Source organism: Coprinopsis cinerea (genome assembly GCF_000182895.1).
Source record: "Coprinopsis cinerea okayama7#130 chromosome 7 map unlocalized cont3.7, whole genome shotgun sequence".
NCBI classification, from domain to species: Eukaryota; Fungi; Basidiomycota; class Agaricomycetes; order Agaricales; family Psathyrellaceae; genus Coprinopsis; species Coprinopsis cinerea.
In genome coordinates, this window is record NW_003307538.1 from 2,608,828 (window position 1) to 2,621,824 (window position 12,997).

At 52.2% G+C, this 12,997-nt stretch overlaps 5 protein-coding genes across 5 annotated transcripts; 4 read left to right on the top strand and 1 right to left on the bottom strand.

Annotated features, from left to right (window-relative positions):
• Positions 1-199: 199 nt before the first annotated feature.
• On the top strand, positions 200-624 carry CC1G_05905 (hypothetical protein; the record flags this gene model as incomplete). Its single annotated transcript, XM_001831754.2, has 4 exons — positions 200-317; positions 376-389; positions 452-461; positions 524-624. 4 exons carry the CDS (start codon positions 200-202, stop codon positions 622-624), a joined length of 243 nt encoding a protein of 80 aa, XP_001831806.2.
• An 846-nt stretch (positions 625-1,470) lies between these two features.
• On the top strand, positions 1,471-4,557 carry CC1G_05906 (hypothetical protein; the record flags this gene model as incomplete). Its single annotated transcript, XM_001831755.2, has 12 exons — positions 1,471-1,530; positions 1,588-1,949; positions 2,009-2,252; positions 2,309-2,382; positions 2,448-2,693; positions 2,756-2,783; positions 2,842-3,178; positions 3,247-3,381; positions 3,443-3,663; positions 3,716-3,748; positions 3,802-3,886; positions 3,995-4,557. 12 exons carry the CDS (start codon positions 1,471-1,473, stop codon positions 4,555-4,557), a joined length of 2,388 nt encoding a protein of 795 aa, XP_001831807.2.
• Positions 4,558-4,920: 363 nt separating this feature from the next.
• Positions 4,921-7,098, top strand: CC1G_05907 (hypothetical protein; the record flags this gene model as incomplete). Its single annotated transcript, XM_001831756.2, has 6 exons — positions 4,921-4,971; positions 5,312-5,555; positions 5,694-5,893; positions 6,185-6,482; positions 6,646-6,714; positions 6,872-7,098. The coding sequence occupies 6 exons, from the start codon at positions 4,921-4,923 to the stop codon at positions 7,096-7,098; spliced, it is 1,089 nt and encodes a 362-aa protein (XP_001831808.2).
• A 263-nt stretch (positions 7,099-7,361) lies between these two features.
• Positions 7,362-9,352, top strand: CC1G_05908 (catalase; the record flags this gene model as incomplete). The annotated part of the gene is made up of 5 exons (XM_001831757.2): positions 7,362-7,686; positions 7,750-7,823; positions 7,879-8,040; positions 8,093-8,307; positions 8,362-9,352. 5 exons carry the CDS (start codon positions 7,362-7,364, stop codon positions 9,350-9,352), a joined length of 1,767 nt encoding a protein of 588 aa, XP_001831809.2.
• A 348-nt stretch (positions 9,353-9,700) lies between these two features.
• On the bottom strand, positions 9,701-12,738 carry CC1G_05909 (ankyrin containing protein; the record flags this gene model as incomplete). The annotated part of the gene is made up of 8 exons (XM_001831758.2): positions 9,701-9,739; positions 9,793-10,922; positions 10,982-11,313; positions 11,369-11,923; positions 12,062-12,124; positions 12,330-12,347; positions 12,379-12,525; positions 12,725-12,738. 8 exons carry the CDS (start codon positions 12,736-12,738, stop codon positions 9,701-9,703), a joined length of 2,298 nt encoding a protein of 765 aa, XP_001831810.2.
• Positions 12,739-12,997: the final 259 nt, after the last annotated feature.

The window sequence follows — 12,997 nt, forward strand, 5'->3', positions numbered from 1 at the left end:
TCGCATGAATGCTGTGCATCCGAGTCACTCCATGGCTGCAAGAGTACGTGTCCCATCAGGTCCCATCCGTGTTCAACGTGGTCGACCAGCATCAAGATCAAGGGTTGTCATCCATTTATAAAGGTCGGGCATGAATCTGAGACAAAGTACCATTCGCTCTTGACTGACTCGCTCCGAATCCTTCCAACTTGAAGCTACCATGCCGCGCATCCAAAGATCTCTCAAATTGTTTATCGCGACCGTCGTACTCGCCTCAATCCTCTACTTTGTGTCGGGCGTTAAGATTCGAAATTATATTTTCATCGATGGGCGAGCTTGTAAGTCTCACTATAGTATTCTTGATACAGGGTTGCGACTCACCGCGATTTTTCTTAGGCTGGGGAGAAGGAGTAAGTATTTAACGTATCTCAGAAAGAGAATAATCTGATTGCATTTCGACTTGTGTACATAGTATGGTGGCTGTAAGTTCAAACCATGCAGTACCATGCCTGCTACAGAGTGCTCAAAATACCTTTGTCCTTAGGTCCTGAAGGATGGACTTGCGCCGGGCCCGGCGATGCTACTAAGATCGGCGTGTGGGTACATTTGCGCTTCTCGCTCGAAAACAGAGAAATAACGACTTGAGCAGCTGTCGTAGTCTCGGCAGTGGATTAGTCCATGCCTTCTCAAATTTGTAGTACGGAATCAATGATACAGTGCACCCACCAGTGATTTTCGGCATTCATACTTTGAATTTCTTATGGTGTGTGCTGCGGTAGTATGGCTCAACCTCCACAGGAGGAACTAGATGTATTTGGCTAGTCCAGGTAGACGGCGTGGCAAGCGCTCAGAGCACCTGGAGGCAAATTATGAACTCCGACCAGCACGGGGATTTCAATTCCCCGTCATCATCGGTTTCTGAGGGCATGGCCAAGATCTGTGGGTGAGAGACTGGGTGTCTTGGTATGTATACACGAGGTATTCAGGCTCGCTGTTGACGCAGGTTATGACATTGTTGACTGCCATCTGTGACCCGTAAACTTGGAACATCACAGGTACTACTTGAAGGCATCTGCGCACCGTTCCCCAGTCCCATATTCCTCGTATTTTACTCCAGCCCTTGCAGTCTACAACCAAACTCAGGACACATATGTCGTAATATGAGCGGCGATCTCGAGGGCGGCCACCTAAGATCCTTAAGCGCCCAACGTCGATCACAATCTGATAAGATCAACCACCTGCCAGCATTACGCGGTGCTGAGCTGTCCAACTCTCCTTTCTCCAATCCTTCATCTCTTCCAGAAGCGACCTGTGTCAGAATCACAAATGACTCCAGCCTCGCACTGTGACCACTCTACGATTCCCAACGGGGCCGTTAACCCAGCCACTGCACACATGTACACATGAATAATCCACAGTAATTTGCGCCCAACACCTTTCGAATTCAATGACCGCAGCCCTATCGAACAGCCTCGTTGCAAACGTCGTGACATGGGCGTGCATACAAAGAAAGTCCAGATGGGTCGGGGAAACCGGACAATGCGCGGCCTTGTATGTTCTAATTTTATAGCATTTGGGAAATTCTGACGGGATGCATCAGTGTGACAGAGAGGCTGTAGACGCCCGACCTATCACAACTGTCTCTGTATAAAGACCTTGACTAGTGGGCGCTCAGGGTTCTCACCATCTACATTCAACCTCTCCCCACCACCTCCACCACGATCGCAAAGTTACTATTCATCGGGCGCTGATACGAATACCTCCATGGCTGAATCAGAAACTGTCACCACGACCAAGAAGTCCGAGACGACCACTGTCGAGACCAAGACGACGCCGCCCAAGGTTCTGACCTACGTCCAAAAGGAGGCCGGGCTGCTCGTGACGAAGGAGCTAGAGAAAGCGATCGAGGAATGTAAAGCCAAAGTCGAGCGGATCGCACGGGACTGTAGAGCGCGCAACCGGAAGTTCAGGTAACGCCTCTGTATCGAAGCTTGTGTTGCCACTGAGCGCTCATCTTGTTCCATTGCAGGGATATCGAGTTCGATCTGGAGAACGACAAAGACGAATGTCTGTATGGGTTGTTCATCGAGGAGCGGTACGAGCCTGCGGACGTCCATCGGGTTACTCAGATCTTCGATAATCCGCGGTTCCTTGAGAATGGGAAAGCGGGCTCGAATGATATCGTACAAGGACAACTGCAGGATTGTTGGTTCCTTTCTGCTCTGGCGACCGTCTCGACCTGCCCTGGCCTCATTGAGAAGCTCTGCGTTGCAGTACGTGCCACCCTCCGTCTTATCGAGGCTAGGTAATCCTGACGCTGTCCTTCTAGCGCGATGAAAAAGTGGGCGTCTATGGGTTTATCTTCTTCAGGGACAACAGCTGGGTGACAGTCGTGATTGACGAGTACGTTCCTGCACCCTACCTTCTACAGAGCTGATGACGGAACTAACACCACCGCGTATCCACAGTATGCTATACACCCGGGTTCCCAAGTACGAAGAACTCCGACGGGAAGAACAAGAACTCTACCACTACGACAAGGAGATCTACAACAAGTCCGCGAGGAAGGGCGGAAAGTCGCTGTATTTCGCCAAGAGTGGGGAGACAGGAGAGACTTGGGTGCCCCTCATCGAGAAAGCGTATGCGAAGCTCCATGGAAACTTCTCCCATATCGTCGGAGGTCTGGAGAGTGATGCCATGGAAGATTTGACTGGGTGTGTACAAACATAACGTGTTTTTGGGCCCTACGAATGTCTGATGTTGAATTTAATTATAGCGGTGTCTCGACTGTTCTGCAGAGCAAGGTTCGCTTATGCGTTCTTGGCACTTCTTCAACTATAAGTAATAACCTTCTTTTGCTAGGACATTCTTGACCCAGATAGGTTCTGGAAGGACGAACTCCTGCGCGCCAACAAAGACCGCGTGTTCGGGTGCTCCTTCAACAGCCTCGCTGGGACGCGTAACGGCTATCCTTCCACCAAACTAACTGTCCAAGGTCTCATTGGGGACCACGCCTACTCGGTCCTCCGCGCAGTCGAAGTGGAGGACAAGCGCTTCGTCATCGTTCGCAATCCATGGGGCAAATCCGAATGGACCGGTCGGTGGTCAGATGGCTCGAAGGAGTGGACGAGCAAGTGGCTCGACCTTATGCCCCAGATTGGCCACAAGTTTGGCGATGATGGGCAGTTCGTGATGGAGTGTAAGTCATAGATGATTTCCTTCGATTACTGCATGGAAGAGCTGAGCGGTGAGCGCTTATGTCGACAGATTCGGATTGGCTGGACTGCTTTGCCCAGATTGATCGGACTATCTTGTTTGATTCGAGTTGGGTGATGTCCTCGCAGTGGCTGCAGGTCCCCGTTCCTCCTCTGCCAGCTGCGTGGTCATTCGGGGATGTCTCTTGTAAGTTTCACAATGCAGCTTCCGCTATCGTACACTCACTAACTACGGCCACGGGGTACAGTCACTTTCTCCCTTTCGGGTCCCACTCAAGCCGTGATCGTGCTTTCGCAAATCGACACCAGGTACTTTAGGGATATCGCTGGCCGCGCGAGATGGTCTTTGGATTTTGTCCTTGTCAAGGAAGGAGAGAAGGAGCCCATTGCTGAAGTTACACACTCCGAGTTCCACCTACGAAGCGTGAACATGGAGATCCATTTGGAAGAGGGAAATTACATTGTATACGTACGTGACGATTGTTAGAGGGGGGAGGGTACATGGCTAACTTGCATTACAGGTTCGACTAGATCGAACTATCAAGTCTGTCGAGGTAAGGACTTTATGTCGAGTGGCTTGCTCCGGGAGTTAATCGCTGGTTTATAGAACCCAGCGACGGTTGACGAATGGAATCTTCGCAAACTGTCACGAATCATTACTGCAAGAGCTCAAAGCCAATCCGTTGCGTCGAGTGAGTGTTCCATGTCCCTTCTTTCTCGCATCAAAGGCCGAATCTAACGATACCCTTACTTAACCAGACTTCAAGAAGGAGTATGTCGACAATGTTCACATTCAAAAGACTGTCCTAACCAGACTTCTAGGGAAAATGCCAAATACCTCCCAACCGACCTGCAAACACTCATCGAACGCGACTTTGCCGAGTTCGAGAAAAAGAGGAAGGAAGACGCCGAGAAGGCGAAGACGACGTCCGAGTCTAGCACGAAGGAAGAGACGGGTGAAGACGGAACGATCACGACGACCACGACGGTTGTTACCACTGAGACGAAGACTGTTGTCGTGAAATCTGCGAAGCCCAAGGCTGCGGAGGATAAGGATAGCAAGGAAGGCGACGACGCTGCATCGGGAGCTCTCTCTACGTCGGATGACGCGAAACCAGAACTTGCAGCTGCGCCCACGGCCACCGCTAGCTCGTCCTCCACGGATAGCACCAGCACTAGTAGCACGACAACCACTCCGCCCGAGAAGGGCAAAGTCAACGTGCCGTACAGCGACAATGACACCGTGTGCGTGGGGCTTCGGGTGTACACGAGCAAGGATGTGCCTGTTGTAGTTGTTGGAAGGTTAAAGGGCGATGCTGCTACTGCTGCGACGACTACGACTACCACGGTTACCACCGCCTGATTGGCTCATGATCTACGTGCTGGCCATGGGGTTTCCCTGAGTTAAGTGTGATTACATCTCCTCTCAATGTAATTTAATTGGTTCCATTTTCTGGTCTTGATAAATGACAACTGCTTTCTTACATTCCGGGACCTGTAGCTTCTGGTGTTCGACTCCTGTTTCCATCGCCCGAATGTGAACCCTCTTCACTTCCAGCTTCTGAATGAAAGGCGTGGCTTGTAACACATGTACACCCGATCCTTCGAACCCGGACCTGTATGCGGGTGGCGACTTCAACACAGTGAAACCAAGCAACAGCGTTGTTGGTCCATCTGATTCTTGGATTTGACATCGTTCTGCTGCCCCCTCAACGACCTCAAACGAATGGAGTCGGTTGGACAAATACTTCGTCTCCTGAAGAAATGGAACGCATCGGTGAGCCAGGGAACTAGTACCGCTCTAATCTCGCACTGCTAACAATGATGTCGACTTTGATGATTGGCAGTGACAACATGGGGGGCAATGTTGATAGAATTCCTACAGCCTGGGAAGCCCAAGGCTCGAGCGCTATGCTACCAACAGAAATTGGCTTCCTTCTAAATGGTGTTTCATGTTGGAAAGGGAGGTGGTATCTCTGCAAACATCTTTTGACAGGGTTATTTTGATGGGCGGAGTGTTGAGACGAGCAACACAGCAGTCACCGTCGCCTTCGACGAACCGCTCTAGTGGTCCCCGACAAACCCGTTGAACGGGCCCTTTAGAGGGCACTTTACAGTCAAATACAAGGTCGGAGTGCCCTTCAACCCTACCGTTACTTTACTTCAACAGGGATCTATCTCGGGACTCGAGTTGGGTGCTTGTCGATAACGACGACCCTGTTTTCCAGTACGAAGGTGAATGGGAGACGAACCCGGAAGGAGTCGAAGCTATTAATCGGGAGTCTATTCGGGCTGGACCCGTCTTCAATTACACCTCTCGGTGGACGAGAAGTGGCGGGAGTGTATCTGTTACCTTCCAAGGTATGTCACCCACGAAACCTCTTGAGATACATACCGTGATTTTCATGCCTACTCGATTAGGCAACCGGGCCCTGTTACAGGGAACAACCAATCTGACCAGCTCTTCATGTTCAACCTGCCCAACATGGACCTGTTCAGTCGATGGCCAGCCGGTGCCTTCAATTGCACCCTCCTTCGGCCTCCTCAATAATCAAATCCTCTGCGACTCAGGCCGAGTACTCCATGAATGGCACACCCTCACCCTCAATGTAACAGGAAGGGGTGACCCACTCTGGGTCGATTTCTTCCGGTACACCCCTACACCCATCCCTTTTCTCGATCCACCTCTAACCTGGTTCGTGGGTCCACTCTCCCCAGCCGTTGAGTATGATTCTTCGTGGACCAACGTAACCGGTACGTCGGCACCCAACCGCATGACAAACACCCCTGGCGCCCAGCTGGACTTTTATTTCATTGGCAAGTGGTTTCTGTCCTCTTCTATTGGGGGATGTCGCTGAGTATAACGGGTAGGCTCCTCTGCCGCGTGGTATGGTATAATCCCGGGTGGATCCCCTTCAACTCCCTCTCGAATCGAATGGTCCATCGACCGCGGCCCTCCAACCTCTTTCTTCCTCAGTGATTTTCCACAGACGAATGATACGCTCACGAACCAGTTCTTTTTCAAAACGCCACAATTGCCCCACGAGAGTCACCGCCTCAGGGTCGTGTACCATGGCAACTCCTCGTCCGTACCACTGGCTTTGGACCACTTCATCTATGAAGCAAATGGGAACACCACCGGGTCCGAGTGGGACAAACTGTTCCCTACCGACGGCGGAAGTCAAGATCAAGCTCCTCCTGCCAGAAGGGCGCTCTCTGCGGCGCAGATTGGAGGAATCGTAGGAGGAGTCGTCGCCGCTGCAGCGATTATCTTCTTGCTCCTCGCTTGTATGATACGCCGTCGCCGCAAAAGTCAACGTGCCATACAGCGACAATGACACCGTTTGCGTCAGGCTTCGGGTGTACTGCACGAGCAAGGATGTGCCTGTTGTGGCTGTTGGAAGGTTAAAGGGCGATGCTGCTACTGCTGAGACGACTACGACTACTACAGTTACCACCGCCTGTTTGGCTCATGAACTACGTGCTAGGGTTTCGCTGGGTTATTACATCTCCTCTCAATGTAATTGGTTCCATATTCTGGCCTTAATAAATGACAACTGCTTTCTTGCATTCCGGGACCCCTAGCCTCTGTCCTCTTCTGTCATTTGTGAATCTTCTTTGCTGGAGGATGAAAGAATAGTGGGTCTAATTGCGTCGAACCCGACGTCACTGCTTAGGGGGCGACCTTCCTGATTTGGGTAGTCAATCTGGCGGCGTGGGACAGTGTCTCACGCAGGAGATGGACGAGCGCTACTTGCCTCTTAACGCCATGATGTACTTTGCATCTGACGCCTGGGCTTGCTCTCTACCTGGGAAGACATCCGACAACACTATATCACCTAATACCCGACAAACTCGAAGCCAAATTCCCCAACAGTTGTCCGGAGAAGCGACGGAACTATGAATCCCGGTGGATCCACCAGCCCCAATGCAATCGATCGCATTGGCTCAGAAGACCGATTCTGAACTGAAAACTCAGTAGGCCCGTTGGAAGATGGGCTCACTGTGGAGTCAAAGGGACATAACGAACCCCAGTCTCTCATATTCCCATTCTACTCTGACCGATATTACGTCGACAGCGCGTCAGTCCAGGCGGACGCGATATGTCACTCCCCTGGATCGCTGGCTTTTAAAAGCTACTCTCGAAATCCGATTCCCAAAGAGTTGATGTCTCAACCTTCGAGCAACCCTCTGACTCACCCAATGCAAGCCGCCAAAGAAGCTATGGGCGCCGTTGGCGTCGACCCGCGCCCCATGCAGCGCACCTCGACGTTTATGAACGCCAACGACGGCCCTGCAGAGATCATCGCCAAGGTCTCTGGCGTTGTGTCTGCTGGGAAACGCAAGGATGATGCGCCGTACTTTACCAACAACGAGGGTATCCCATGGCCGGACCCCACCCATAGCAAGAATGTGGGTGGTCTCCCGCTCATTAGCGACACCTTCCTCTTGCAGAAGCAGCAGACCTTCAACCGAAGCAAGACTCTTGAACGTACGTTTAGCTTTATGACTTTTTTCGTGGCAGTATGGAAACTGATTCCTTGCTGCTTGTCAGGCATGGTCCATCCCTGCGGTTCCGGTGCTTTTGGATATTTCGAGTGTACTCAAGACATGAGCGAACTCACCAAGGTTAGCGTCATCTCGCCTTGATGATACCCGTCGTTGCGCTGATCCCATGATTTAGGCAGGTCTCTACAGCAAGGCGGGCAAGGAGACTCCCATCTTCCTTCGCTTCTCGACCGTCACCTTTGGTCGCGAGTTCCCAGACTCTGGCAGGAACCCTCGAGGATTCGCTATCAAGCACTACACTGAGGATGGAAACTATGACGTCGTCGGTCTCAACTGGGTACGTCCTACCTGACATTGGGGGAAGATTCGTTACTTAGCCAGCCTTCTAGCCCATTTTCTTCTGCCGTGACCCCATCCAAGGCCCCGATGTCATTCGCTCCCAACAACGAAACCCACAGAACTTCCTGTTGAACTACGACAGTCTCTTCGACTTCCTTGCTCATACACCCGAGGCGAACCATGCCGGTATGATGTTCTTCAGCGACCATGGCACTCCCAACGGTTGGAGGAACCAGCACGGCTACGGTTGCCACACTTTCAAGTGGTGAGTGAAGTCCCTCTGTGCATGCTGATACATGCTGAGGAGGGCATTCCGCAGGGTCAACGCAGAGGGCAAATTCGTCTACGTCAAATACCACTACCTCGCCGAGCACGGCCAGAAGCAGTTCACCTGGCCCGAAGCTGTCCGAATGAGCGGCGAGGACCCCGACTACGCGAAACGCGACCTCTGGGCTGCCATCGAGCGTGGTGAAACCCCAACCTGGACGATGAAGGTCCAAATCATGCGTCCCGAGGAGGCCGACCCCAACAAGCTCGGCTTTGACCCCTTCGACGTCACCAAGGTCTGGCCGCGCAGCCGCTTCCCCATGCACGAAGTCGGCCGCCTCGTCCTCAACAAGAACCCAGAGAACTACCACCGCGACGTCGAGCAATCCGCGTTCTCTCCCGGTTCCATGGTACCTGGAATTGAGGACTCGCCTGACGCTCTCCTCCAGTTCCGCATGTTCTTCTACCGCGACGCGCAGTACCATCGCCTCGGTGTCAACCTCCACCAAATCCCCGTCAACTGCCCGTTCATGGCCAAGAGCTACTCCTCCATCAACTTTGACGGTCCTCTCAGGAGTGACGCCAACACTGGCATGAACCCCCACTACGTCCCCAACTCCTTCGTCAACAAGTTCCGCCCAGACACTGCCGAGGCGCCGTACCAAGTCTCCGACAACGTTGTCTCGCGCCAGTCGCACTTTTGGCATGAAGGCAAGGACTCGGATTACGAGCAGGCGCGCGATTTGTACTTCAAGGTTATGACACCTGAAGCTAGGAGCCACCTCCACACCAACACGGCAGTCCTCTTGAAGCAGGTCACCTACAAGATAATCGTGCTCAACTATTTGGCGCAGCAGTATCGTATTGCGCCCGAGTATGCGAAGGCGATTTATGATCTTGTTCCGGAGCCTGGATTTGACTTTAGTGAGGTCGAGGCGAAGGCGAAGGGCGCTGCGGTGATGACCAAGGAGGCCAAGTTTGCACCCACGAAGGAGTTCCATAGGTCGGTTGGTATCCCTGCTACTGGGTTGGCTTATAACTAGTCTGCGTAATGTCTTTATTATGACTTCATGAATTAATAAATGAAGCAACTTCGTATCTTTCTACCTAGGCCTACGAAATGATGGCTGTGTCCAAGTGCTTGCATTTGGCTTGCAGCGGACACGAAACCGCGCATCGCAAATTATCTCACATAGATTAGATTCTGATTATGCCTCAGGCTGATGGCCGTCCCGGCAACGCGGAGGACTACTCTGCCTCGATTCTACTATCATGTTTGCGCGCTATTGCTCGAAGATACAGTGAGACGGATCTACTTCGACTCCTTTTCCTGCTTGTGCTGCAGAAGTAGCGCCAGCACCGCTTCACGCCTCTTCTTTAACTCCTTCCTTTCAGGGATCTGTGCCTCTTGTAAGGGAGTCCTCCCCTCGCTGCCTGCGATATCGGCATCGATGTCAGGATGTTGGAGAAGGAGGGAAACGACTCCGGGATGGGATTGAATAGTGGCGATCATTAGAGCCGTCGAGCCGTAAATCTTGGTCCTCGCGTTGACGTCGGTGGCCTCGAAATCCAGGAGGGCGCGTACAGTTTCTTCGTCTCCGTTCTTCGCTGCCAGCATCAAAGCCGTCCATCCACCAGACTCGGCGTTAACATCAATATCTTCGTGCTGGAGCAAAAGCTTCACGTTCCTAGAGCGACCCTTGGCCGCAGCGCACATTAGGGCCGTGTCGCCTTTCTGGTTGCGGAGGTTGATTTGGATATCCTTGTGCTGGACTAAGTGCTGAACAATGATCCGAGCCGTACCGCCGTACTCGGAGGCCTTCATCAGCGCGGTGTACCCCTTATTGTCCTGAATGTTGACCTGGATGTCCTGGCGCTCTAGGAGAGGGACGATGGCTTTGGGTGACGCATGCATCAAAGCTGTCCGCCCGTCATGGTCCTGGAGATTGACGTCGATTTCCGGGTCGTCGAGTAGGCGCTGCACGGCTTCCAAACGTCCGCTGGACGCAGCCCTCATCAAAGCCGTCCCTCCCAAATTGTCCCGCAGGTTGACTTGAGCCGTGATTAGATGCATCCCTGGGCGGCTCTGGCCTACAATGACAGACCTGATCATCGTCCATCGATTGAACTGCAGAAGTCGATTAACGACCTCTACATGGCCGTATTCCGATGCCAGTATGAGTGCCGTTGCGCCGAGATTGCCTTGGGTACGCAGGCTGAGGTCTCCTTTGGCTACTTCTGTCACGACTTCGTCCACTAGGTCGTGGAAGCCGTATCTTGCTACTACATGAAGAGGGTGAAGGTGCTCCATCCCATCCCATCCCAGGTCCATGCACGGGTAAGAGACGCAAAGTTTGACTACTTGCATAACCTCTGCGGCGTATACGGGGTCGGACATGCACTCCAGCGCATGGGAGGACCAATGGTCGTACGAGTAGCGGAGCATCGGATGGTCGGAAAGAAGGCGCTCGAACAGGTCCTTTTCAGGCTTGGCGTTATTCAGAATGTTAAATTCCATAAGCCTTTTTGTGGTCGCTCTGAAAAGGATACCGTGTGGGTTGGGGAAGGTCTTCTCCTTGAGGATCGGGCCCAGTGCGTCTTTAGCGGTGAAGTCTACAGGGAAAGGTAGTTAGGTATCGGAAGACCAGCGCGGCTTAATGATGAAAACGCACGGATGAGGCGGACGAAAATGGTCTTTTCAATGTGGACCAAGCCGCAGCATAAGGAGAGAATGCCATCTGCATCGACCTGGACATCCCCGTCATATGTGGCGGAAAGGGCGTATTGTAGGTCGGTCAATGTTAGAGCTGCACATCCAAAAACGAGCCATAGCAAGACATGATTCGCCAGCATGGCGTTGTGGGGGATCTGGTCATTGATTCGGTCCATCGCCATGTCATACAAATCTTGCAACCGTTCTGGGAACCGGCTGAGGTTCTTCTTCACGCAAGAGACGTCGACACACTTGTGGATCATCTCGATTTGCAGTGCAGCATGGAGGAACCTACATTTTAAGTCAGCAGTAGTACGAACAGCAATGGAGCGGAAATGTAACACACATGCCACTCGACTTCGCTAAAATCTTAACGACCAATTCTTGTGTGAGATGGTTCTGCTCCAGTAATCTTCTAAATCCCGGGTTTCGCGTAATCTTCTTAGCGACAAGGAGGAGGATATCCGAAGCGTTGGCTGTAATGGGGTAGAATCTGGCGTTGCGAAGGTCCATTGCTAGGCTCTTCAAAGGTCGTGATGTGAGGGAGAACCTGCCCCGAAGATTGTTGATAGCCTCGATGAGATCGAATTGTGTGTCCATCCTTGCTTCATCCAGCCCGTCAATGACGTAGTACACGATGTCGAAATGTGTTTCCAACTGCTTCACGAGTTCCAAAAGCTCCTCTTGCGTTGGGCGAGCCGAGTCGTCGAGGCTGTACCGCGAGTAGAGTGGATCAACAACAGCCACCAGGGAAGGGTCGCACTCGAGGAACTGCTTGACGAGGGCCTCGAGGATATCATTGACCGTTAAAGGTTCCGTGTACCGGCAGTATGCAAAGACGACGCAGACCTTCTTGGTTGATGTCTTCTGGTGTTTCTCCAGATCGTGAATGGCCCTGGATCTATTAGCGAAGCATGTTCAGTCGACGGATTTCACTCGAATTTCAATATCAACCCACGCAAGAATGGTCTTCCCGGCGCCGGCTGTAACGGAAGAGTTTGCATGAGGCACCAGGGTCCAAGCCAACACTACAACTCACGCATTCCGGAACCCCAGATAATACGATCCCCTCCCTCCTTCCACGACCGGTATGTATCGCCTTCTATAAACCACGACAGCGTGCCCGCAGTCCATTTCTCCAGATTCTCGTTCTGTACCTTGCGAAAGCGGACGTTCGGCGCAAGCCATTTCGATATCTCCTTCAGCAAACGCTCAGTTCGTTTCTTCGCTCTTCGCAGCTCGGCCTCTTCAAAAACAGACTAGACGTCAGCGAATTGAGCACTGCAGGTAATAATCGGGGAACAGACCTTTCGTTGAGCTTGAGTCTGGTGGATTAACAATAAAATGGTTGACTACGTTGTGGTAGACGTCTCCGCCTGCGACAGTACCGCCGCTAATATGAGCGTTTCCCGCAAGTGAGATCCCAATAGGCTGTTGGCGAAGACCATCGCGAGATAAGGCTCCCGATCCTCGAAGATTGCTAGCCTGACGGTCTGCTTCAGCCTGCAATTCGCCATTGAAGTGGAATAAACATTACCTGCGACTCTCCTTCTACCCCGCCTTGGCCATATCCACCAATATATACGGTTCCTCCCCCTACAGTCTCATTCGACGTGTTCTGCGTTGTCGGTTTGTCGTGATCATGCTAAAATTGAACTGTGGGTCCATTGTGGGAACCAGAGCCACTAACCATGAAACTCACCTGGAACGATACATTCTGGCCCATGGATAACTTTAGGGTAACTTTATCGTCTTATACTACGCTCCGATCGATTATGGGCAATGGCGGTTGCTCGTCAACATGAGAGTCGATGGTGGACGCCGCGGGGGCCTCGAGGTGAAGAAAATCCATCAGGTGATCATGGAGAGTAACGGCATCGCTTCTTCTGATCATTCCCTTTGCCACTCTCTGTCGAGACCTGATTCTTTGGGTTTCTCGCCAGTCAAGTCCATAGAATGGGTGGAACACAAGGGA